General features: G+C 46.3%; 1 protein-coding gene across 2 annotated transcripts in view; it reads left to right on the top strand.

The window, feature by feature from the left end:
- Positions 1-2,630: 2,630 nt before the first annotated feature.
- Positions 2,631-27,576, top strand: part of FLT1 (fms related receptor tyrosine kinase 1) — a 161,005-nt gene continuing 136,059 nt past the window's right edge. For both annotated transcript variants that reach the window (XM_080941158.1, XM_080941157.1), the window contains exon 1: positions 2,631-2,965. In XM_080941158.1, the coding sequence (XP_080797284.1) occupies positions 2,902-2,965 (64 nt within the window). In that variant the 5' untranslated portion in view covers positions 2,631-2,901. The remainder of the gene's footprint in view (positions 2,966-27,576) is intronic.

Genomic DNA, 27,576 nt, shown 5'->3' with positions numbered 1-27,576 from the left:
CCCCTCCTGGAGATCAGATCTGAGTTCCCCTCCTGACACTCTTAGTGATGCTCCAATCCTCTTATTCAGTCTTGAATATTCAAGCCACTGGCTGGACGACATTGTGTTCCTGAATAGGGGCAAGAGAGAAACTTCAAGAGAATGTGGCTGATAACAGGAGAGAGTGTCTGGTTTTGCTAGGTAAGCAGGAGATGAAACGTCCTTTTGTACATGGGCAGGAAGCAAGCAGATAGTTTACTGCACATAGCCTTTCATACATACCAAGTGTGTTGAATTCGATCTTTCCCATCAGTGAGTGGTACCTAGAGAACCTTTCATGACTGAGTTAGTTAGAAGAGTCCTGTGGTGTTTGCTTTTGGGGAAAGAGCTAGGTCTCTTAGTTCTTTATTCTTTATAGCAAAGTGAAGTTGAGATGGCCAATGAATCAGTTTGTATCATTTTAAAATTCGTAATAATAATAATAATAATAATAATAATAATAATAATAATAATAATAATAAATGCAACCTACAAAAGAAATGTCAGTGTGGGAGTTGCTGGCTGTAATTAAAAATCTGGGACTTTTCAAAAGAATAGTTGGAGGAACGTGTGGAAGACCACAGCATATAAACTAGCTAGGTTCAATTATGAGGTCGTTTATCTTAGATAATTGAGCGATATTTTAGCATTGTTGATGTACAGCTTAAGTTATAGATGATTTTGGCTGTCGGTCAAATACCTGTCTGGCTTCAATAAAGTCATTGTGGGATCATTTCTGACAGCAAACTCCTAAGTATCTCCTTGAGTATTTAAAAACATCAAAATGCCTTTTGAAAGCAACGCATTAAACTAAACCTTTGGGGACTGTACGCGGGACACTTCCCCCAAATCAGTAGTTTCCCTCCCAGGTCTTCCCCTACAATAGCCACACCCGTGTTTCTGTGCTCATGGTGGGCTTCATACCCCTCCAGAATCGCGAACCTCCTCTGGGTTCTGTGCCTTGGTTTCTTGATCTGTCAGCTTGCTCAGCGCAACTCCTCCAGCCTCAGCGGCGATGGGTTTCCATTGGCAAGCTCTCCCCAGCCCAGACACCTGCCGCTGCTTAAAGGGCTGCGCGGACCTCGTGGAAGGTTGTGTGGGCGTGATGAGAGCTCTTGGGACAGTTTGACTGTGTGGGTGCGTCTTAAACTTTCTACGTCTGGAGATTCGGTTGGGAGAATTGTAACTACCTAGTGCTGGCCATTCCGCGTGATTTCTGATAGGAGAGCATTTGAGGCGCCAGAGGCAGAGTGCGGGAGTACAGACCCTAGTGGAGGGCTGTAGAGAAATCAGAACCGGATGGGAAAGTCCGCAGGTGACCTGCGGCTCAGAGCGGCCTTTCATTTCTCCTAGACCACGAAGGACAGAGGAATCGCGCTTGCCCTGGCTCAGAGGATCGGGGTGCCCTGGTAGAGCTGCTGGGGGTGGTGGCCCAGACTCTTAGCAGTGAGGCAACTCGGGTTGCGCAACCTTCCCTACCGGAGGTTTAGTCTAGTCCTTCAGGAAAAGCCTCTGGTCCCATTTAGGAACCATTTTTTTATCTCGGGCATCTGGCAGGTTCCAATGAGCTATTTTTCAAACCTGCAGTATTTACAGGGACAAGACTGGGCTGCTCCGGGGAGGCCGGGACGACTTCAGTCTTCCAGTTAATGGATACATAATTGAGGAACAACGTGGAATTAGGGTCATCGTAAATGATCTAGTGTCTCAAGTTAATTTCGCCCGGTTTTGTTCCAAGAACATTCGAGTCAGTCATCTTGGCTAGCCGGCTTCCACCAAAAAGATTTCTTTTCCACCCAGCCTTTCAGACATAGAGTTCAAGTTCTTGGCCCTTACAAGTTGCAGGAGCGTGTCTCACGCCTTGGCTTTTTAAAAAGGTAACATGTTATTCCTTGTTTTGCTTCTAGGAAGCAGAGGGTTGAGGAAATGGCTTGGGCGGGTGCATTAATGTAGCCGAAAAAGACACAGACTCCCTCCCTTGGGACCCGCGCGGCCCCGCGCTCTTTCCGAAGGTGCCTGGCAAGGCGTCCGGTTCCTTCGGAGGCTCCGGGTCCAAGTGCCTTAAGCGGAGGGTCTCTGGCGCCTTCCTTCGCCGTCTGGGAACAGTCTGGCGGGGTCAGGGATCGACGGGACCGCTCGGGAGAGGGCTCGACTGAGCCTCGTTCCTCAGTGCCAGGGACACCGTCGCGGGGGCGCGGCCAGTTTCCCTAGGATAAGACTTCCCGCCCCGGGGGCAGGGCGGTGCACTTAGCCGGTCCCCTCCTCAGTTTCGGGCGGTCACCAGAGCTGAGTAAGCCCGGTGGAGGGAGCTGGGCAAGGATTTCCTGAGAGCGATGGGCAGGAGGGGTGGGGACAGCAGGGCACGCAGCAAGGACCCTGAACCTGCGAACCTGCCCGGGGACCCGCGCGCCTAGCGCCACCGCACGCACGCTCCGGCCCCCAGGCCACCCGCCCTCGCCGGCCCCCGCCCCTCCGGGAGGAAGAAGAGGGTAGGTGGGGAGGCGGATGAGGGGTGGGGGACCCCTTGACGTCACTGGAAGGAGGTGCCGGGGTAGGAAGTGGGCTGGGGAAGGTTATAAATCGCCCCCGCCCTCGGCTGCGCTTCAGCGAGGTCCTCGGGAGGCTCGGAGCGCGGTGGCGGACACTCCCCGGAGGTAGTGGAGGTGGTGGTGGCGGCGGCTCCGAGCGGGCTCTGGGACTCAAGCTCAGCGGCTAGCGGACGCGGGACTGCGAGGATCCCCACCCCCCGCCACCCACTCGGCTGCAGGCGCGGAGAAGAGCTCTCGCGGCGCCATCAGGAGCAGGAGGGGACCGGCTCGGGCGGCTGCGTCGTCGGCCTCGGAGAGCGCGGGCACCGGGCCAGCAGGCCGCGTCGCGCTCACCATGGTCAGCTGCTGGGACACCGCGGTCCTGCCTTGCGCGCTGCTCGGGTGTCTGCTTCTCACAGGTGAGGCACGCCAGGGACCACGATTTGGAGCTCGGCGGGGATGGGCAGCCCGTGGGGTGGTCCGGGGGAGCGAGACTGCAACTCGGGAAGCGAGCTCCGGCGGGAGCCCGGGACACTTGTAGCAGCGGGTACGCCTCGGGACACACATCTTTCCCCCGCTCCCCCAGTGGGCACGGCTGGAAGTTGGCATCACTTCTCAGACTCTCCTTAGCTCCGCGCTGGGGTCAGAGCCAGATTGCCTGCGGGGTGCACCCAGAGCCGCTAGTCTCCTGCCGGGCTCTCGGGTAGACGCTCGCTCCTTAGACCCTGGGAGTGCAGATCTCCACACGGTGCGACCTTTCTGCATCCAGAGCCTGCTCCCAGGCTGCGGCTGAGTCCTCCAGGGCTGTCTGGAGCAAGCTCGATGTCAGAGAGGCTGCCTGAGGCTGTACCGAGGAGTCGTTAAAGAGGATCTTACTCCACGCTCCATCAGAGCAAAGGAAGACAAATTTGGGAGGGGTCCGGTGTCCGCGGCGAGCAGATGGAGCCTAGAAAAGGGCCAGCTCGGATTCCCGTACCCGCTTGGGACCGTCCGGAGGAAGTTGGGGCACGCACAGCCCGCCGAGTTTCTTCCCCGCAGTGCGCTGAGCGCTGTCTCACGGGTGGGGCCTCCGCGGGTGCGGGCGGGTGTGCGGTCCAGGTCGTCTGTGTGAGTGACTCAAAGCGACCGGGCAGCCTAGGGTCCAGTCTTCAAGTTTTGGAATTTTAAGCCCCACCTTTAGGTTATGAATCTGGGGAGGGGGGAGACTGACAACGTGGACCGAAAATTGTGGTTTAAGGAGTAGGTGGGGTATGGGCAACCACCTGAATCAGCCTCCACTGGGATGTGAAAAGTGTGGGGGAACCGATAAGGGACCAGCAGATTTTAGGAGCATTTATGTGGACACTGTTGTCATCCAGGGGTCAAAAAACTGGAGGGACCTTCGGGAACTCTTAACTCCAGGTCTTTAGGCGGGAGGGGCGAAGGGTCCTGTGAGGCCCCTTTGCGCAGAGCCAGTCCAGAACGCCTTTCTTTAAAGCAACGTGGTTGGGAAAGAAGATAGAGAATAAAGAGTCAGGTAGAATAGAAGTGGCTCCAGAAAGAAAGGCAGCAAGGTTTTTAAAGGCAGTAAAAATGAGCCTTTTGGAATGAGAAGACCGTACTTCGTTTCAAAGTAATGAACGGGTTTATAATTAAAATGGATTGAAGTGGCAAAGCCAGAACTCGACGTGCTGTTTAGGTTCTAAAATAATGATATTAAATAAGTCATTGTATTTTCTATTTCAAAAATGTTTTTGAAGGGCTTCTTTTTTTTATATGGAAATGTAATCGCTTAGAGTTTAAACACTGGTTTATTATATAAAGGATTATATAAAGGCAAAATCTAGCTTTAAAAATTACTGCAAACCTCCACGTTACAGAGGGGGAAACACACGTTATATTGGATTGTCTGCTTTACACACGTGTCTTAACTTTTAAATTTTAAAGCGTGGTTGGTTTTAGCTACCCCTGATTTTATGTGGGGTTGAGAACCGCGGCGGCAGATTGAAGCAGGTACGGAGTCGCTTTGCGCCCGCTAGCCCGCTGAGCCCCGTCAGGTGTTACAGCCTCGATATTTATTAGTACTTATTAGTAACCAACGCCGTAACTACAGTACTTTCGGGTCCTCTCTGTAGCTGTCGAGACCACTGTCTCTAAAAAAGTTCAGTCTCCTGTTCAAGGTTTACACCACGCTCTTGTTTAGCGCCACGTCTTTGATTAGCATCACACCAGCGAGCTTTCTCACGCTCGCTCACTGATTTCTCTCTCTCCCTCCCTTTCTCCCTCCCTTCCGCGCTCTCTCTCCCTCCCCCTCTTCCCTTCCCCATCCCTTCATCCTTCCCTCTCCCCCTCTCCTGTCCTTCCTTTCTTTTCTTTAAGCAGCTGACATTTAGAGTTCCGTAGAACTAAATTAGAAATATTTAAATTGTGGGATTGGTGTGTGTGTGTGTGTGTGTGTGTGTGTGGTATTCCCAATAGTAGCTCCGAGTTAAAATAAAAATTATGCAGATAATAGCAGCCAGGTGCGAGGGCTATGTCTGTACTCTGAGAACTCAAGGCCTAAGGCAGAGGGATGGTGAGTTCTAACCAAGCACAGGCACTGGGTATGGAGCTAAACAAGTCAGCCTGAAACAACACAGGAAGTCCCTTCTCAATAAATACTAGTTATAATACCTATTCCCCAACTGAATAGAATGCATTTCTCGTATACAGCTTTACATAGTGATTTCTATCTTTTTTCTCCAAGGCTTACAGACTTGTGCTTTTGCAAAAATTGCATATTTTAAATGGTCATTACTTGGGACTCTTAAGGTGCATGTTGTTTTCCAACTGATCAGTCATCTTGCAGATAAACTGTGAACTAGGGTTTTTTTTTTTTTTTTTTTTAAGTATTTTTTTAAGTGCAGCATTAGTTTTTGGTTTTTTTTTTTCTGGTTGAAAAGTTTTTAATAGGCTATAAGTTTCTTTTCAAATGACCTCCAATTGGCATTTTTCTTTTAAAAATTAAAAAATTAGAAAATGTAGGGTTTTTCTTTTTCCTTTTTTTCTTTTTCCTTTTTTTTCTTTCTTTCTTTCTTTCTTTCTTTTTTTTTTTTTTTTTTTTTTTTTTTTTCTATTTCTCTATGCAAGAGTTTCTCTATGCGGCCCTGGCTGTCCTGGAATTTATTCTGTAGAGCAGGCTAGCCTCTACCTCCTCCTTGTTAAAGGTGTGGGCCGCCACCACCTGGCTTAAAAACATGGTTGATTTCCAAAGGCTCCTTTTCAACTATCAAATTCAGTGACCGAATTCCACAAAGCAAACCGAATGGGGTCCTTCCGCCTTCCAGGCCCCCTGTGGTTCTTATGCATGTTAATGGGCGCTAAGCCATTTGACACCGTGGCTGATGAGCTGGGTGCTGCTCTCCGGGACCACACCTTACCCTTTTCTCTGGTAGAATGTACTAGACCAACCAATTAACTTGGTCTTTAGTGGGCTTCCTTTTGCAAGGGGAGGGGGGCTGTTGGAGGGTGCCATCCCAGATGCCTCAGCCATTACATCATTAGCTTGAGCCTTTTTTTCTTTTCTTTTTTTTTTTTTCTCAGCAGAATGTGTAACTATGACAGAGACTAAGTCACATTAACCCTTCTTAGGATATCTGTCACTTTAGCCCCCACCCCTTATTTCTTGCCTTAAAACAAGTTAATATCTATTAGGGGTTTTGTTTTGTTTTGTTTTGTTTGTTTTTGAAACAGCTATGTTCAAAAACTGTTCTGAATTACAAGGCCACTAAACCTCCTATTTAATAACTAAACCTATTTTTGTGGCTTCTAAAAGACCGACCGAGTAATTACTTTTTTTTTCCTCTCCAAAAACTATGGAAACATTTCTGAATCCTTGAATGTGTTTAATGTACAGCTTGAAATGATATATATATATATATATATATATATATATATATATATATATATACCCCAAAAGACTTTATAGTGGCGTTTGCCCTCCTTCCCTCTAGAAAAGTGGTCCCCTGGAAGGCAATTGTGTGGCGTAATACAACAGAATTGTGGCTAATCTCTACCCTGGCTTGTGCAGTAAAGCTGAGAACAAACAATAGAGTGGTTTCTGTGATGCTTTTAATTGTGTGTGAGACTCAGCCTGGGGATAAGAAGAGATTCTAGAAGCCGGGAACCTGTGAGCAGGGTCTGGCTCAGCACACACTAGGTGACATGCGGTCATCGCAGGTTAAGAACCATTTTCCAATGTATGTGAGAGTGTGCATAGAGGAAGAGGCTATTTGAAGATCATGGCAGGCTCTCTTTAAGTTCAAATATGTTATACCACAAGTAGCGGAAAGCATGAGAAATGTGTGGATTGAGCTTAACGGAGCAGAGCAGCTCCCGAGGAAAGATGTGGCCCCTGCCGGTGCTTCCTTGGATGCTGCACACGGATGATTAAGTGGCTGGACTTTATTCCAGACTGAAGGAAGGGAAGGAAATGGGAGGAATGGAGTAATTGAGGGAACCGGAGAGAGAAGCCTCCGACTTAGCATGCAGCACTGTCAGGGGTGTGTGGGGGTGTTCATTAAGGAAATGGCTCTACTCCGTCTGCAGAAGATAGTGAGCAAGATTTCCTGCATTGTTGTTGGGCGGATGTGGGGGGGGTGTCGAGAATTTCTGGGCATTTCCCATCCGCCTTTGCGAACCTGCCTGTCTTCCATGTCAGGCTCCTTGGAAGGGAGACTGGCTCTTGTCTCTCTCTCACACAGTTGTTGTGAGAGCTCCTTGGGGCTCAGCTTAGGAAGTGGGGGAAGGTTCTGTGATGTTTCCGAAGCTGACCAGTGGCAGACCCAGGAGGACATCCTGAAGGTCAACCTGCAGTCCACATTTCTTCTGCTATTGTGCGTTTCCTCCACACGGACAACGTGGGGGAGATCTAGACATTTACGGACTTAGCACTTCCAGCCATTTTTTCTAAACCATGGCATCTACTTACATTTATAGTAGCCATGGTAGTAATATTTTTCGGTGCTGGGGATCAAATCTAGGATTTGATCAAATATCAGTAGCTCAACAACGGCCCTACCATTGAGCGACCCTCCCAACATCTTAACCATGAGACTGTCTTCTGTGAAAGCTCGTGTGGGAAGGAGTTAAATTAAGAACATCAATGCCCGGTGGTACACACCTCTGATCTCAGCACTCAAGAGGTAGAGGCAAGCTGATCTCTGTGAGTTCAAGACCAGCCCAGTTTACAGAGTGAGTTCCAAGACAGCCAGTCCCGACAGAGAAACAGGGTCTCAAAAAACCAAAACCAAAAACAACAACAAAAAACCCCCACAAACACAAACAAACAAACAAAATTAAAAACTACAGCTGCTTAGTAGCACATGAAGGTATTTATGAGAAGGTTCATTTTCCTTGTGAGCTCTTGGGCTCCCTCTTTGGAATAGCTGTAGTTTATGATGGTGATTTAATCTGTCATTTGGTACCTCCACCTTCTGTCCCACCTACGTTAACTCTGCCTCTCTTCCTACTGCTGCGACATCAGATTGGCCCCCTTTTGGAGATCACTGGCCTCCTTTTCAATCCCTCCCTCCCTACCAGAGAAACCCAGGACAGCAGGGCAGCTCCTCCTGGTAGCACCGGACAGAATAAGGGCTTCTCCCTGCCCTCCTGGGACCTGAGTATGCAGCTTCCTGTAGGTCTCTCATCTGCACTGTTTGTATGTTAGCTGCCTGTGCCTTTCCTCTCTGGAGAGGAGCCTGTGTCTAAGTTCTTTGATCCTTCAGAAATGTTGCTGGAGAGGATAAATGAGTAGATCACCACACAGCCCTCTCACAGACACCCCTTAGAGTCAAGGATGCTTTAATTCTTTAATCCTGTTTATTCATGTGTTCTTGCCTGCCCACTGGGCCTCTGGGATTACTTAATGGGCCTTGTTCCCAATAGCTGTATGCACATAGGACCTTACCCCATAAGCATGTGATTATTTTCTCACCTAACGATTAAAAGAAAATTAAGGGCTAGAGCGATGACTCAGTGACTAAGAGCAGTTACTCTCCCGGAGAGCAGAGTTCAGTTGCAGTACCCATGTGGGGCAGCTCACAACCACCTCCAGCTCCCAAAGATCAAGTGCTTTCTTCCAGTCTCTGAAAGACCCCACACACAGGGCTGACACGCAGACACATGCACATCCGTTTTAAATAAGATTTACTTACTTATTTAATGTATAGGAGTGCTCTGTCTTCTCCCACACCAGAAGTGGGAATCAGACCCCACTACAGATGGTTGTGAGCCACCATGTGGTTGCTGGGAGTTGAACTCAGGACCTCTGGAAGAGCAGTCAGTGCTTTTAACCAGTGAGCCATCTCTCCAGCCCTACACATCAGTTTTTTAGATTAAAACATTACACGAAAAGAAAGAACCAGATAACTGATAATAAAACTACAATCTCTGAGTTTATTTTTTTGCTTATATTATTTATATATTTGCTTTTATTTCATGTGTTTTACCTGTATGTATGTCTGTGTGAGGGTGTCAGATACCCTGAAATGGGAGTTACAGATGTTTGCGAGCCACCATGTGGGTGCTAGGAATTGAACTTAGGTCCTCTGGAAGAACGACCAGTGCTCTTAACCTCTGGACCACCTCTCTAACCCCCATCACTGAATTTAAAAAAATCTGTATCTGTGGTCTGAGATAAAGTTGGTCCTTTTTTCTACCCTACCCCTAACCCTGAACATGCTCACAGCACACTCTAACATTCTTCTTAATATAACATGTTTTATAGCCAACAGCATCAGTGTACACGTATACACAGACGTGCATCGTATATCAGAATCGGTCATTTTTTTAAATCCCCGGGTGCTTTTTATTTTCACATTTGAAGTGGAGAAACATGGATTTAGTGAGGGCTTTGTGGTCATCACCAGGACCAGGGTCCAGTTTCTCCGCCCTCACGCCTTAGTGATGGCCTTTGGATGTGTGACTAAGAGACAGAGGCCAGGCTAGCCACAAGCCTTTCCTGGTTCCCACATGGGTCTTATGGCCAGTGGGACTCCTGCATCCTGTTCCTAGTTCTTTTACACAGACTCAGGCTTAGCTCGGCCCTCCAATCAAAACCAATAGTTGTCATCCTAAGGAAGCCATAACTAACCAAATGATCAATGTCTTGAACATGGATTTGGCGGACCACAGTAAGAACGGCATTAACCACCCAAGCTTTAACAAGAAACGAAGCTCTATGAGGCATTTGCTTCCAAACCCTGGAATGAACACCAGAGGTTGCTCAGTACCATTTTCCAGAATGTTTGGCTGCAAAGTGGGGGTATCACTGCCTGCTACTGTGGCTGCCAGACCCCATGTTCTCCCCCTGGCTGGGAGGCCAGTGTGTTGGAATCACATTAGAGACTGTTCACAGATATTCACACTGCTCCCAGGCACGTGCCAGCAGGTCCATCCTTCCATTGCATGGGTGGGGTCTACATGGAATTTCCTTTCAAGCCACAGACCCACCCATGTAGTCCACAGAGGCAAAGCTATAACAATTACCAGATTCTTTTGTTGAGAGAGGCCTCAAGTGAACCTGGTATGACCCAAAAGCCTTGGCTCTCTTATACACACATACAAAATCACTCGAATTCATGACCACTTTGAGCAAAATAATGAGGACTTAGTCCGCCAAAGGATCACTGGAGAATCTTTGTTAGGGTAGAGCCCTGTTCCTCAGCCTGGGCTGTTAGTCTACTTTAGGAGCCACAGGACTCTGCTTACTGTCTCTGCACCCTTAACTAGTTTACCCCATGTTTTTGATGGGACCTGAGCACTGACCATCTTAAATGCAAGAGCATGCCAGTAGCCAGCTCAGGTTGAGAATCACAACTTGAGGGCTGGAGAGATGACTCAGCCATTTAGAGACTTTGATTAAAGTCCTCAGGATTGAGCAGCAAGGGCTTTGCCACCTGAGCCATCTCCCCATCACTGACAGCTTGCTTTTCTAACAAGTTCTGGGTGAGGCTGATATAACTGGCATCCTTGGGGACCACAGCCGAGGGGCTCATTATCGGGGCCTGGACATGTGGGAGGCAATTACCCAGGTGTTGATCTGGAGCAGACACTAAATAAATCATGTCTAGACTGGTGAGGAGGAATAGTTTCGTAGGATTCCCAACAGAAAGAGTATACATTGGTGGATTTTGACAGAGTAAATACCTAGACACCGAGGGCAAAGCCACCGAGTGTGTCTAGGCAATGTGACTAAATCAATTGGTCTTCTAAGAGTTGGTTGCTGTGCTCTGATGGTTGGACGGCAGGAGCTAGAAGCGAGACCTGAATGCAAATTTAGCCAACACAGCCAATAGTGTCCCCCAACCCCATCTTCCTTCACAGGGCACTCAGCCCCCCCTCTTTCTAGCTCATCACTGATCATGGTCAAATTATAAGCCTGCCCAGGGCACCTGGGGTACTGCAGTCCAATCCCATGCAGTTCCGGTGGGCCCTGCAAGATCTTATCTGAAGAATCATGGTTTGTTCCACTACGGAGACTCCCTGTCTCTGTCTTCCTGGCTGGGGTCAGTGCCCTTGATTTGGGTGACAACTTCTGGGTCTGCTAGGATACATGATTGTCGGATCTGCATTGTCCAAAGCCACTACTCGGTGGGAAGGTGACATTCAGATTCTAGGTGGGAGACACCAAATCCCAAGCAGTGTCTCTTTCCTTGAGAAGACTAGGAATCCTTCTTGGGTGTTTGATGTGATCATGGGTGGCATTATCCTCAGGCCCAGCCCCTAGTTTCTGCAGGACTGTTTGCATCTTCTGTCTGCGGAAGCATAGCAAACTGTCCCCACACTTGGTGGCCCATCACAGAATTCTGCAGGTTGGACATCTGGGCGCTGTGGGGGTTATTTCCTTTAGCTCTTGCCTGAGCCTCTTGGACAGCCACTGAGAACTTGGTACTAGGGTCCCCTCTTTTGTGGCCTTCCCTCCCCCAGTGGTGCAGCTGGGACTCTCTCACTCGGAGGCTGGAGCTTCCGTACAGTTTATTGTACGGACTGCTAGGTGTCTGAAGGTCAGCGTTTTGGAATTCCCACATCACGCTGTCACATTCTATTGCTTGGAGCTAGACCTGGCCCAGATTCCTGGGCTGGGAAGGCGGCTTCTTCTGAGGGGAGGGACAACACCGAGTGACAGTTCCACTTTGCTTTTCCGTCTTGGCTAGAGTTTGGCCAAGAAAATTATAGTAGCTGATAAATAATAATGAGTGTTAAGAAATGTCTTGGCCCTTATAGCGGGGCCTGGGCAAGATGCTACACTGATCTATGGGACGTGGTTCCCATTCATAAATCTTGTTTGTGTCACGCAGGCCAGGGTTAGCTTGGCATGCTTAGTTGGCAGAGCAGCCTCTTAGGATTATTGGGACTCCAGAGTCAGCTGGTCCTGGAGTCTGAGTATCAGCAGCTAAGGCTGCTGCCCTGACAACAGTGGTGGCTCCTCCTCCCCTTCCTTTCCTTCCCCCCTCTCTCCCTTTCTTCTTCTTCTCCTCGTCATTCCCCCCTTCCTCCCTCTTCTTCCTTCTCCATTTTTTCTTTGTTTTTTTGGTTTTGTTTTGTTTTAGCCAGGGCCTCACTGTATCGCCCTTGCTGCCTTGGAACTCATGCTATAGAACAGGCTGGCCTCAAAATCAGAGAGATCTGCCTTTCTCTGCCTCCCTAGTGCTGGGGTTAAGAGCATGTGCCACCATGCTTGCTACTCTGTATCTTCTTGATATCCATGACCCTTGACCCTTTTCTAGAGAGACAGAGAGAGAGGCTGTGGGTGGGGTGTGTGTGTGAAGCCATCTTGATCCCAGCTGTCAGGCGCTTTGGCTTACACATCTCACTGTGTTCCAGGGGCAGGTATGGCACTTACGGCACTGAGTGGTTTCTATTGACACTGGTGAGTGAGCATTATGGTACCACTTTTATTGCCACCACATTGGTGCCAAGTGGAAGCCAGGTACCGAGGCTCTCCTTGGTACCCCAAGGGCTTCTGGGAAAGTGATGGCTGTCTCCGGTAGTACAGATAGCTGGAGTTATTTGAACCTGCTTTTGTCAGTCCCCAAATTCCCTCTTGGTGTGTTGCAATCCAACTGAAAAGCAGAGAAGGAGAAAGAGCCTTCCTGGGGTTCAGGAGGCCGTGTTTGCTTTCTTTGGGCCGCCTTTGCTTTCTCAGTCTGTCCCTGGAGTTTTGCCATTCCTCAAGGAATGTGAGAAGCCACTGCTACTCCATCTTAAAGTGGCCCTGGGAGATTTCACTACCGTGTGTTGAAGACACTGTTAAGGCAGACTTTTCTCCCTGCGGGCTTTCTTACCATGGATAACCAAGAACACGCACCAAGACATCGGAATAGGATCCCCAAAGCCATTATGAACATGGTATGAGACATTTCCTTCCAAAGTGCAAAGGTCATGGGGGTCACCTGAGTCTAGCCAAGCTCTCATGGAGAGAGCCTGGAGTTAAAGCCAGGGCTGCCCTCTGACAGAAATCCCATCTCCTCCAGCTCCCTCTCCACCCTCTACCCTCAGCCACTTGGTGCTTCCTAGGGGTGAAGCCGGGCTTGTCCAGAAGTGAATTATACCCGAAGGTAAATGCTCTGTGCACCGGAGGGAGAGTGGATGCTCATTCTGTGCCCAGAAGGGGAAGAGAAAGAGATCCGGATTCAGAGGACTCCTCTGCAGGCTCAGAGCATGCAGGCTTCTTGGTAACCATCCAACATTGGCACTTTCAGCTTTGATGGAACCCTGAGGCTGGGGGATAATTGGACGACTTGCTGTGAGCCACAGTGTGGATCAGCCAGGCTGGAATGCAAATGTGTTTTTCTTGACTTCAAAATCAGCCCTCTCCCCAACATTTTCCTAAAATAGCTTCACTGGGGAAGCCTTGGGATTCAGGAAAAGGCAACAGGTTCTGTTTTTGGGGATTAGAGTAAAAAGCCAGTGCATCTGTGGGAAGACAATAGTTCAAAGGCCTTTCTTAGAGATGGTTGTTTTCGGCCTGGGGTTGGTTTTCTCAGTTGAATCCTTGCACAGTGAATGACACAGGAAGCTTGTGTGTATGTGTATATGTGTGTGTGTGTGTGTGTGAGAGAGAGAGAGTATGTGTGTGTGTGTTTGAGAGAGAGTGTGTGTATGTGTGCATGTAGGTGTAGATATGTTTGTATAAGTATGTGCGAGTGCATCTATGTCTATGTTTGTGTGTATATGTTTATATGAGTGTTATGTGTGAATGTATTTGTGTGTATGTGTATATATGTGTGTGAGAGTATGTATGAGTGTATATATATTATGTTTGTTTGTTGGGGGAGGTCTATGTATGTGTATACATGTGTGTGAGAGTATGTGTGAGTATGTATATGTGTATGTTTGTGTGTGTATATGTATGTGTGTGAGTGTGTATGTGTGTTTATATGTGTATATATGTTAGTGTGTATATGTGTATGTTTGTATGTAGGTGTATGTATGTGTATATATAAGTGTGAGAGTATGTGTGAGTGTGTATTTGTGTACATTTGTGTGTGTATATATATGTGTATGAGAGGTGTGTATGTGTGTGTTAGTGTGTATATGTGTATGATTGTGTGTATGTGTTTGTTTGTTGTACTGTGGCTGGAAACTGAGCAACTCTGAACATTGGACAACACTCTCTGACTGCACCTTGTGGTATCCTCTCTTCTCTCTCTGTTCAAATCTGCCAAACGTCAAGAAAGAGAAAGAAATATTCATTTGTTTGTCCTAATATTCAGAGAATGACAGACACTCATTCCCAGAATAGACCACAGTTATCAGAATCTGGAGAAAATCCTGTTATCTACTGAGGACTTTCAGTTTGTGTGCAAAGGAAGGATTGGGAAAGCACGTCCAAAATTAGCCAGATGCTTTAGGTGAGAACGATGTAGAACGCTGTGCTCGACTCTGAAACCATATTCAAGTGGGTGAAAAGACAGCATTTCATCTGGGATCAAGGTGTGGTTGTCTCTTTGGAAAACACTGTTTAAAGCTTTTCTTCCACTGAAGTCTTCTGCTGGACCAGACTTTCCTGCAGTATTGTCTTTTAAGAATTTTTACAGAGTTAGAATCCTCTCCATAGGGAATTCTGCTAGAACTGGGGAAGTGGGTGTGCTTGCAGCCTGAGCAACTGTGTTACCCCCAAGTTGTTGATATAGAAATGAAAGGCAGCCTCCTCTCCACTCTGTGTCTCCCTCTGCCACAAAAAGGACCCCACGCAGGGCATGTCCCTCACAAAGTCACTTGGAAACTAGCTTGAGAAATTCAGGAAATGCATGAGAATGCCCACCTTCAGAAATTACAGTTTTTCTTTAGCTTCTATGAACTGATAAATTCAGTGACTTAATTTCTTAGGGGTAGCAAAATCTAAAGCATAGACACGAAGCTTGTCTGGAGTTGTTGTGGCGTTGTTGTTATTATTGTGGGTCTTATTATTATAATTTTGTGTTTCCAAATTCAAACACACGGGCCAAAAGACCCAGTCCCGGTTGATGATAAACTCGGTAGGAGATATCACAGGAAGGTTTGCTGTGATGCTTTGGAATGCTGGGTTTTCTCCTACTATTGCATGATGAACAACACGGATCATTGCAACTTTAATTCTCATGCTAACTTCACAGCCAGTCACCACCCCACCCCGTTCCCGATTCCAACTAGAGACTCGAGCTTAGAAGACTTTATTCTGCCAGGTGTGTGACACACATCTTTAATCCCAGCACTCAGGAGGCAGAGGCAGGTGGCTCTCTGCGGGTTTGAGGCCAGCCTGGTCTACATAAGTAAGTGCCAGGAAGATTTTTTTTTTTTTTTTTAATTTGAGGACATTTTAATCTAATCCCTCAGGAGGTGCTAAGGCAACCATCATAAGGGCCCTCTCATGTTTTTATGAGAACAAATATGGTTCAAATTCACTGTGCTTCATGCTTAGTATTGAATAGATGCTTGTGTGAATGATATAGCAAACTTTATGAAGGTCAAGGTGAATCACTCAGCTAAGTAAAGAGTTTGGGACTGACAGCGTTAAATAGCCTTTGCTTGAGCCCACATTGTGAAGGACTTGGATTGTTGATGTCAGAGATCTTCTGGATTTCTTGGTTATCAGCTGTTCTGTGTCTAAGTGGCATTTCCTAAGAGGTCAGCTTTGGCAGGAGAATCCCTTAAGCAACAGAGTGATTCTGAGCCATCTTTGCTGCTGTGGTACTGGTACAGTCCCTGTGCAGGAGTCACTGGGGAAATGCTGAGTCTTAAGCAGTTCTGGGCCTCAGAGGCATCTGCAGGAGTCTTGGTTCCTGCTGTTCACTGTCAAAGCATGTAAATGTGCAAGTGGAGGAGGTCTGAATAACACACCCAGAGTGGAAATAATAATTCTAGTGTGTGTGTGTGTGTGTATGTGTGTGTGTGTGTGTGTGTGCCTGTCTGTCTGATTGACGATTTGCTTTTCTGCTTTGTTGGTCATCCTCTGGGTCCAGCCCATTTTCTTTTCTCAGCCTGGGCTGAGCTGGCTATGTTCTCTTGATTGACACCAGACCCAGGAGTGAGACTGGGTACATAAGCTGTCCACCCCTGAAGAAGTGGCTCCCAAATGCTGTTGTGGAGACAAGTTCTCCCACTAAGGTTCTTTCACAGGTGACGGTTCCCAGCACAGACCCTAGGTACACCAACACAGCCCAAGAATCCAGGTTCTCTGGAGAATTCAGGAAACTTCGTTTTCCCTGCATTAGGTTAGAACATTCTGGTCCAAAGCTCTTTTCTCTCGCTCTGGGCCATCCACGGTATAAAGAGATAACCAGAGCATGTTAGTCCTAGCTGACACACCTTGGATGAGGGTCTTCTGTTTCTCTCCTCATTTGCTGAGTCTTCTGCAGGTGTCTGCCACAGAAAATCTGTTTCAGAAGCCATAATGTGACACCAATGTTTACTTATAAATTTTCCTGGGCAGGTACCAGACTAGAAACATCTGGGAACTGGAAAAGGTGAAACCAAGTTTTCTCCTCTCAACAAAGAGGTCAAGGGACATAGAGAATTTAAAAGGAAATAATTGTCGGGATGGAGTTGAGGCACAGTGGTAAAACACTTGCCTAGGATGTATGTGTGCCTCACATGGGTGTTGGTTTGACCCTGGCACTACGGTATATATTAGTTTATTTGTTGTCCATGTTAAGCTATAAGGGCGTTTGAGAAAGCAATCAGGGGCCAGTGAGATGGCTCGAGTGGATAAAGGTGCCTGCTGCCAAGCCTGACTACTCGAGTTCAAAACCCTGGACCCATAGAATGAAGGAAGAGGCCCGATTCCTGTAAGTTGTCCTTAAGCTTCCACACATGTGTACACCGTCGTGTGTATAAACACACACACACACACAAATTAATTAACAAAATACAAAGAGAGAACACAGTATTGTCTACTATTTACTCCACTCGGTGTACGTTCAGACATGTTCACTGGGCTTAGCTGGGATGACGCTTCTCCCCTGTAGCCTCAGGACTCAGAATTTGGAGGCAGGAAGACAGTTCCCCTCCCACTGGGTGACATAGTGAGTTCTAGGCCAGCCAATCATCACAGGGAGACTGTTAAGTTTTTTAATATATGGATGTATATCTGGAGAAGTATCTCAGGGGCTGCTGTGGTTACTGTGCAAACATGAGGGTCACAGTTTGGGTCCTTAGGACACATGTAAATGGCAGGCAGGCGTGGTGACTGTAATTCCAGCCCAGCCTTGGAAGATAGAAACAGATCCCCAGAGCGAGCTAGTTAGAGAGACTGGCCGTATGGGTGAGCCTGTGTTTGAGAGACCTTGCCCCATTGAGTAAGGAGAAGGTAACAGGATAATTCTGGATATCAGCCTTGGGCTTCCATCTGCACATGGACTCACATGTAGGCATACCCACACTTGGATGCCCTGTATATATAAACATGCACATACACACCCATGCATGGCCTGGAACTGGAGTCACAGATGATCGTGAGCCACCATGCAGGTGCCGGGAGCTAAACCCTGGTCCTCTGGAAGAGCAGCCAGTGCTCTAACCACTGAGCCATCTCTCCAGCTTAACTGTTGTCATGATCTGTCTATAGTTGAGACGTTGGCATTGAGCTTTGAACAGTAAGGAATGGAAGAGACTCAGCACAGGAAGCACCATTCTCTGCTTTCAGCCTACTGACTGGTTGCTTACAGAGGATGTGGAGGACACCTTTAACCACGCTGGGATCTATAATTCTACACAGCTGAGCACTATCACCCTTCAACTATGTAGAACAACTCAGGCAAATTATGACAACCACTCACACCTACCAATGCAATCCTACCCAGACCTCTGGATTCTCATTGGAACCTGCAGGCTACATCAGCTGCCCAAAGTGTTGGATATATTTCATATATGTGTGTTTCGCATAATATATTTGTTGCAACGGCACCACTGAACCATCTTCGGCTCCCGGTGCGTTCATTTTCATGAGAAAGGCAAGCATCCTCTCCTGAAAAGACGTGCGACTTTTACCTTGAACTATAAATAGCACAGCACTTAGCAGAGACTGCAATCGCTCTGTATGACGTGACGTCAGGTCCCAGATTCCCGTGCGGTCCTCTGAGCTGCAGCATTAGTGAAGAACGTAAGCTGATAGGGGATGTACCAAATGGATGGGACTTCCTGCTGCCGACAAGGGAAACCAAGATGGATCTAAGATGAAATCTACCCTATGCATTTTTAGGGAGCATTTGTCTCTGTTCCTAGTTTCTTTGTATCACTAGATGAATGTCTGATAGGTTTTGCACTAAATACAAGCCACATTTCATGTCCTGTGAACCAGACTTTGAACTTTCTGTGACATGGAACCGTACGATGACACATGGGTAGGCTCTGTGGAGATCAGTTTCGTTCAATTAAAGAAGGTTCCTGGCAGGAGGACATGGGCGGGGGCGGGGGAAGGTATCCACTTGGCCAGAGTGACATTTTCCCTGTCAACCCAATTAATTCCGACGTCACATGAAAAGAATCTATTTGCAGCTATAGGTCACTGGAGGGGTAGGCTCCTGATGGTAGCTGGTGACAGGGCTAATGATGGATGGAGGTTAACCTGTGACCCTCAGGGAAACCAGTGTCTACTTTAAAAAAAAAATGCTCCCGGAGACTCACTGCAGACAGGGCCCGTTCTTACGCATCAGCGGTCAGCATGGGATGAGGCTGGGGGAGTTTTCTCTTGGCAAACGTTTTATAAAGATGTTCGGAAGACGACTACGTTCAACAACCTGTGGATAGAGTGAGTGAGACTGTGCCAGAGAAGATGACTTTAATTAGTGCCTTGCACTGTGGCTAGAGTGTCTACAGATGACTTTCACTGACTGGCAACTCAAATGTGAACTGTGGGTACACAGGGGTAGCTTAACAGTGGAGTACTTAACCAGCATCCACAGAACCATAGATAGATAGCTTCCATCTCCAACACACACACACACACACACACACACACACACACACTCAAATGCATGTGTGTGTGTGTGTGTGTGTGTGTGTGTGTGTGTGTGTGTGGATCTAAGTCAAATGACAACTCTAAAAGAAGCCAGAGTAGAAGAAGGGGGAAAATCATTTAAAAAATAGCATCATGACTTCTTGTGGGGTTTGTTTGGTGTGAATATAATTCTCCACACTTGTGCTGTGGTATGCTTGTATTACACAGTTAAATAACCTCTTTAAATGTTATATGTGTGTGTATCTCATGTGTGCACACATGTGTATACATGTAAGTACGCATGCAAGCATATTATGGCACACATGTGGATGTCAAAAAACAACTTTTGGAATTTAATTTTTCCTCCCACCAGGGTTCCAGGGAGGGAACTCGATTTATCAGATCTGTATAAGCAAGTGCATTTACTCACGTAGCTGTCTCCCTGGCCTCCTTAAATACCATCTCCACTTGGTTTGTGACACAGTTTCAAGATGCAAATGACATAGGGCTATTTTAAGTTTCTATAAATACAAAAAGTCAGAGTGCAGTTTTTGAGTCTAGTGATTGGAGGATTTACCTAGAAATCACAAAAACTTGCCAGGAACTGGTGACTTTTCTCCATGGATTTAGTGCGGTAAAATAAGTTTAATATAGGACTTTAAGGTGAACAACAAGTCGCCGGGATTCAAAACTCTACAGAAATTACATTTTTGCTATCTGATCAGCAGATCTGTAGACATTCAGGGCCTCCTGGACCTCAATGTACAACAGTTATCCTGAATCTAAGATGCTCTGTGTGATGCGTTTGGCCATTGTAAACTCATGAGTCATCTTGCCTCCATAAGGATTAGTCAGCACCAAGTCTCAGCTTCCTGCTCTTCCAAAACAGACTTTAATTTGGGAATCCCAGCTAGGGAGGGATTTTCCCTTCCTCTAAACTGAATGAAAAGTGTAATTAAAAAAAAAAAAAAAAAAAAAAAAAAACCTCCTTCATTTCTCCCATTACCTCCTGGCCCAGAACTTTAAACAGAGAGAGGCATCAGCAAGCATGAAGGTTGCGTGTGTTCCCATGAGCCTCCTTTCCTTAACTTCGTCCTTGATTTAAAGCCACTTAAAATAAATGGGGTGGGGTGGTACTTCAGTGATGGAGCCAGTCCTTAGCATGCAGTGAGACCTTGAGTGTCACCCAGCACCAAAACTAAGGGATAAATAAAGCCAGTTTGGAAGGAAAGACTTGGTACTTTGGGTTCACAGTTGGGACTTTATTTTTGCTCTGAGTCCCCAGGAATGGGATGGGAAGGCTCACTCAGTGGTCTCCACCCAGCAATTCGAACTGTTGAGGTTTTCAGTTACAGCTTCACAGCGCCTGTGTCCTGGGATACGATTTAGATTTAATCTATTCATTCCAGAGCGCTGGAGGACTGCGCTTCTCAAACACACATTCCAGTCGCTTCCTGACATTTACACCTGCACTCCGAGTTCACCCCAAATTGCCCCGAACACTCCCTTCCCACCTCAGCCACAAGGGTTCTTTGATATTTAGACTTATGGGATATAGGCTTTTAATAAGCTCCATCTTGAAGGGAGAAGCCTTCTTTTATTATGAATTGTATTTAATTGACCTCACATGACCTCGAGAAATGGCTCATTGTCTTTAGCTCGATCTTTTTGAAACATGATATTTGAATTATATTTAGATAAAGAGGCCATTTATCATGTAGGATTATGTTCTATTGAGAACATAGTATGTAAAATGAAAAACAGATGTTTCACATCTAAAATAAATATATCTACAAAGCTTTGAGTTTGAAACCAATTAATTAGAAGTCAAGCTTTTTGTTTTTGTTTGTTTGGGTTGAGACAAGGTTGTACTATGCAGCCCTGGCTGGTTGGCCTGGAACTCACTGTGTAAAACAAGCCTGCCCCAAACTCAGGGGTCTGCCTGCTTCTTCCTGTGGAGTGCTGGGACTGGAGGGGTGTGCCACCAGGCCTGGCAGAAACAGACAAACAGAATCAATATAAAATGAAACAGTAGTAGTTCTCTTAAGAGATTTTTGTCTACAGCGGAACCATCGGTGTGACCCAATGTCGTTAAAAAGTCTGGTTAAAATGTGCAAACGAATAGTATATTGGCAGCATTGTGGTGGAGCAGCCGTGAGGCTGGATTTCCCTCAGTATAGTGTAAAACTTGTACATAAATAGTGGGTAAGCTGTTTCTCTGACATCAGCCATCTAAAAATCGAAGGCAAAACCCAAATATAACTCCTGGAGAGCTGGGGGCTGGCTCAGTCAGGAAGCTCTGGTAATACAAGTGTGTGCCAGCCACCACACTCCCCACTGCTGATGGTTTTTAAGATGTATGTTGCAGTAAATATTAAAAGGGATACTTTATCTCTTTATTGCCCTCCAAGGTCTTACTCCACGGGCACCGCTTTAGTGTGGAGCCGAAAGCAGGGACTCTGTCACTTGGTCCGAAAGCTGCCTCTCCACATGATTGCTTTCCCAAGCGGTTCACTCGCCTGCCCAGATGGTTCTGCCCCAGCGTGTTTCTCTACCCGACTGCCTGGCACAAACTTGGCTCTAAGGCCCGGTAGCTTTTCATACAGGTTTATATATCAAACTCTCAATCCACAAACCCTCTATACCACAAGATTACATCAAATGGACAAAGATACAAACTGCCCTTCTATATGAGATAAAAGACCTATAGAATCCCTTAAAATATTCCTATCTACCTATTGCCAATTATGGCCACCAGCCTACCTCTCCACTGTCAAATCATGTATCACCTTAACATACATCTACAGATGTGTTTTCTTTTGAAATATGTATGTGCATGGTGTGTGTGTATGTACATATGTGCATGTTTGCACATGTATGTGTATACATGTATGTGCTTGTATATGTACATGTGTTCACGTGCTTGTATGTGTGTACATGTGCATGTATGTGCATACGTGTACATGTGTGTGCAAAAATGTGTGTGTGCTTGAGTGTAGGTTGCCAAGGAGACCAGAGACATCAGATGTGCTGGGAACAAGCTCGTGTCCTCTGTAAGAGCAGTGTGTGCTCGTCTGATTGAGTTTGTGTGTGGCTGTGTATTTTCAGTTCTTTAGGGTTGGCATTTAGAAGAGTAATTGCTGGAAAGTCCTTTGAACCCATGCATGGTTAATTCAGTATTGGACTTTTGAGTGGCTGCTGTACTGTCTCCCAAGATGGCTGCGTTTTCAAAAACTCCTACTGGCAACTGGCAGTGAACCAGCTTCTAAGTTTTCCACCCGCTCGTGTGACGGCACCAAGTATCACTCTCCTGGTTTCCACCATCCTGGCTGTTTAGCTAAATGACTTCTCACTGTACTTTTGCTTTTTATTTTCTTGCTGGCTAAGAACACATTTTCATTCTTCATCTTTTCAAATTTTCTTTGGGAAAATGTCTGTTCAGACCCATTGTGAATTTTCCAAATTGAGCTATCTGCCTTTTTATTATGCATAAATATTTTCAGCTTGTGATGATGATGGTGATGATGGTGATTTAGACAGTGTAGCTGTGGCAGGTCTGGAACTCGGTATGTAAACCAGGCTGGCCTGAAACTCAGAGATTCACCTGCCTCTCTTACCAAGTGCCAGGATGAAAGGTGTGTGCCACCATGCCCAGCCTAAATGTGGGGTTTCTGATTTGTTATCAATAGCAGTGACCTCGGAGTCAAAGGTCACAGGGGTCAGAGGCTGGAAGAAGTTGTTCAAATGAGTCTCACCTTTGCTGATGGTGTGCTTGTGGCGACACTGGACTAGTTGGGATCAGAGCCAGGAAGGGAGGTGGTGGGTGACTCTGAGTCAATGCAGAACGGATGTTTCATGATATACACAGCTGTCGCTTAACGGCAAGAACACATTCTAAGAGATGCATTTTAGACGAGAATCTCTATCATGCAAACGCTGTAGACTCTGTGTAAAAGCAGAAGATGCCACCGCTAGGCCCGTGTCCCCACTGTGGTGCATCCTTTCCACTGGGGACAGCTCTGTGGTACTCCACTGTGGAGCGAAGCTCCCATTTGGGAAAGGAAGCTGAATAACTTGTCATCAGACTGCATCCAACAAGCAAGAGACATTTTTATTCAGGTCACGAAAGAAGCAGTTTTCTGAGGACATTCTTAGTCAGTCTTCATAGTGTCTTGTTGAAAGATGCATTTAATGTGTCTGTGCTGGTGTCTGTGCCCCTGTGTTTGGATACATGCCACGTGGGCCCTTGCTGGCCAGAGCCTGGAAATGGAGTTAAGAGTTGATCTTCAATCCCCTGGTGTGGGTGCTGAGCCCCAAACCCTGGTCCTCTCCAGGAGCAACAATGTTGGTACCCACTGAGTCACAGCTCCTTATCTGATTCTTAAGCACTTGCAAGGCTCCGGTCCCTAGGGACCTCCGTGGGAGTTGACTCTTTTAAATCCATCACACAGCCTCGGAGAACTTTTGAAGGAGACTCATCCACTTGATCGTGGCCTCAGTTTCCCAATAGCATTGCCAGAGATGGACTCCCCCTCTCTGCTGAAGTCAAAAGATGTGTTCCCTTTCGCACAGTGAAAGGAAGGCGAGGATGGGGAGTGTCCCCCTGACCTTTGACAGATAGGAAGGGAGGTACGGGACAGAGAAATAATGAACATATACAGAAAAGATCAACACGACTGCCAGTGTTTAAAAAGGACAAAATCACGGCCGTTTATTTATTTATTTCGAGAAAGGTGTCACTGTGTAGACTAGGCTGCCCTCACACTCAGAGAACCATTGGCTTCTGCATCACAAACATTGGGATTAAATGCATAGACCACTGTGCCAAGCTCAACAGGCTGGCATTTTTGGTGCTATTAGCTACAGTGGTTTACCATAATTAACATATGTATAATATAATATAATATAATATAATATAATATAATATATAGTGTATAGTGTATAATGTATAGTGTATAGTGTATAATATATAATACATAACATAATATACTATATAATGTATTCTGTACAATGCATTTATTATATGTTATAGTTATAGTTATAATAATATATAGCTGAGCCCATTGTCCTAGTCTGCATTGAAATTTTCCATTATTATGTTAAATAATACTTTTTCTGATGGAAAAAAAAGATTTCTATGTTTCTCACCTCACAGTCGGCTTGGATGACAAAGGATAAGAAAATATTTCTTTAAATCAGAAGTCAAGGCTACCATGGCAAACAGTGGAAAGTTCTGGCACCCGCCCAAGCTTTACAATGGGACTCGTTAACACAGAGTACTCCACCCTTGAAAACGAAACGTCCTGTGGGTTTGCTATCAGAACGGGCAGCCCAGCTCTGTGCTCAGATGTATCTGCTGCACTAGTGATGCAGGAACTGTCTGACGGCAGCAGATGCTCAGAAGCCAGTGCTTCTCAGTCACAGGCAGTCAACTGCCTCAAGTAAATGTTTTAAGGACTAATACCATTTTCTAGAAGCATTAGAGAAAATGTTTTTCATATTGGTTTTCTGTTAAGCCATAGTTGTTGGTTTCTTGAGAAGGTGGTCTCACTGTGTGGCCCAGGCTAGGCTGGCTTTGAACTCACAATCCTCAGCTTCAGCTTCCCAAATGCTGGGAATGTACCATCATATCTGGTTCCATCTAATCCATATGTGAGCTTACTTTCCTGTTCACTAGAGAGTTCCTATTCACTAATGCCTACTTTCTTGTTCACTAAAGTGTTCAGTAGCTCAGAAATATCGTTTCCTTACATGTTTTTCTTTTCTAAATACCCTTTTAAAAAAGTATTTTTATTGTGCGTATGGGACTTTGGTCTGCATGTATGCCTGCACACCACCACATGGGTGCCAGAAGAGGGTGCTGGATCCCCTGGAATTGGAGGTACAGATGGTTGTGAACTACCTTGTAGGTGGTAAGACTCGAACCTGGACCCTCTGTAAGAGTAGTCAGTGCTCTAACCAGTGAGCCATCTCTCTAGCTCTCTATCCTTTTCTACGGCAGCTGGATTACCCAACTTCTTCCTTCCAAATGTAGAATTCATTGTTGTTGATGATAAAGTGCAGAGTGAAAATTAATTTTCTCTTTTTAAAAGACTTATTTATTTATTATATATAAGTACACTGTAGCTGTCTTCAGACACACCAGAAGAGGGCACCGGATTCCATTACAGATGGTTGTGAGCTACCATGTGGTTGCTGGGATTTGAACTCAGGACCTTTGGAAGAGCAACCAGTGCTCTTAACCACTGAGCCATCTCTCCAGACCCGAAAATTAATTTTCTTAGCATTTTCACCCCAAGCTTTCCAAGGTACCCCACTTTCCTCCCGATTGTCTAGTCCCTCGCTTGGGTGGTGTCTGGGTTGGAAGACAACACAAAGCGCAGAGAATATACTGGCAGGTTTGTTCCTTAAGAGATCCTCATGGCACTTCCTAGCCAGCGAGCTAGTGCCTTGAAGTGTCAATGTTCCCTTGACAAGCATCAAGACATTTGGCCATTCATTCTAAGTTACCCTTGAAAGAACTAATACAAATCGAATATTAATCGAGAGATTAATACAATGAGTAAACCAAGTTGTGAAAAGCAGAGGTTCCCCCCCCCCCCCCCCCCCCCCCCCCCCCCCCCCCGTGGCCTCTCCTGCAGGAAAAGCTTAATCAAATCTACCTAACTGCAGGTGATCACAGTGAGGCCAGAGTTCCCCACAGGAAGCTGAGCTGGGTCTTTGCCAGCACCAAGACAATTGCTCAATTAAACCACAAAGTTCCATGACTCAAGACGGGCAGAAACAACTCTGGCCCAGAATTTTGTTAGATGTTGTCAACCATTAGCCGTGGCTTTAGGAAAAGCTACTGAAGCTACTGTTCTTGGGGGTCATCGCACCAGAAAACTCAAAAATAGATGAGTAAAATACAAAATTTGTTCCTACGTACCCAAGTGGGTTGACTTCTATGTGGTTTGGAGGCAGAAAAAGGTTAGCATCTCTGGCTTGCTATAAAGGGATTGTTTGTGTGCTCTCTCTCTCTCTCTCTCTCTCTCTCTCTCTCTCTCTCTCCTCTTTCTTTCTCTCCATCTCTTTTTTCTCTCTGTCCCCTCTCTTCTCTACCTCTACTTCCTTCACATACCCTCTTACCGTGCCCCAATAAACTTTATTTCATACTAGACCCATCATATGGCTGGTATCTGGCAGGGGGGAGGGGAGACAGACACCTCAGCTAAGGTGCCACCTCATGCCACACCACGCCACCACATTGCTAAACATATCACTATATGAAACTGGTTTTAATTTATCTAGTCATTAGTGTTCTGTCATTTTATCTACAAATAATTTGACACTGGTAACTCTTACCAATTGAAGATGTCTTCTAAAAATATTAATTTTACCACCAGCAACATTTAGAAAATATAAGGTTCACTTAATATCTTCCTTCAGAATTATATGCAGCATGACAATCTTCTGACAGCAGCTATGTTGGGCCACGTGGTCAGCGCTGAGTCAGCCTCTTGTACAACATAGCTCTCACCCTGAACGCCCTGCACAGTTAGAAAGAGGGCCTGGCGTTTGACACTAAGACCTCACCTCACAGATCTGAGACCTGACAATGGAATCTAGAGCACTTCAAGTTTCTCCCTTAACTTCTTGTAAACCCATTTTCAAGTAACAAATCTGCTCTCAGACTGGTAGCAAACCTATCTCCTGCCTCCCAGACTCCATCCCCTCTCAATCCCTTTTCTGTCCTAGGGATCACTATCCCTTAACCTCAGACTTGCTCTTTACAGCTGTCATGGGTGGGAAGGAGGGAAAGGGGGAGAAAAAGGGAGGGATAGAGGACAAACAGGGCTCTAACCCCTTAGAGGTCACTTTGATGGCCTAGGGAGGCTTGACCTCTAAATTATAGCTCAGAGAGTCATGTGACCTGGAGAGTCCAGATGGGAGTCAGATATCCAAGAGTATCCACTCCAGCTGGTAGATGAAAGAGAGAGGGGGGAGAGAGGGAGAGGGAGAGAGAGAGAGAGAGAGAGAGAGAGAGAGGGAGAGAGAGAGAGAGAGGGAGAGAGAGGTGCAGGCTTGAGTAATCCCTGGGGTGGATTCATTATTATACTGTATAACGATACATGGACCATAAGCTATTTTTATGTGCCTTATTTTACTGGGCAGAGCAGTCTGAAGTGGGTTTGTTTGCTGTGAGTAAGTCATTTCACACACACTCCCCACCTGAGTAAGTCATTTCACACACACCCCCCCACCTCAGAAGGATTATGCAAAACACAGATTATGCAAAACAAGGCCCAGATCATGCAGGACAAGACAAGCAGCTTCTGAAACTGACTTTGAGTCTACAATTAGTTTTCCAAAGGAGGAAACAAGTTTAGAAAGAAAAGTGACTCAGTGGCTGACCCCAGATATTGCTCAGCTACAGAATGAGTGACTTCCCGAAGCCACAAGCAGGCATGGTGGCTCACATCTGCAACCCTAACATTGGGAGGTTGTCTCAGTTGGGGTTTCCATCGCTGTGAAGAGACACCATGGCTAAGGCAGCTTTAATAAAGGACATTCATTTGGAGCTGGCTTAGTTGCAGAGGTCCTGTCCATTAT

This window comes from Micromys minutus (genome assembly GCF_963924665.1).
Source record: "Micromys minutus genome assembly, chromosome: 29".
Lineage (NCBI taxonomy): Eukaryota > Metazoa > Chordata > Mammalia > Rodentia > Muridae > Micromys > Micromys minutus.
Note: the sequence above shows the minus strand (reverse complement) of the source record. Positions and strands in the feature narration are given on the sequence as shown.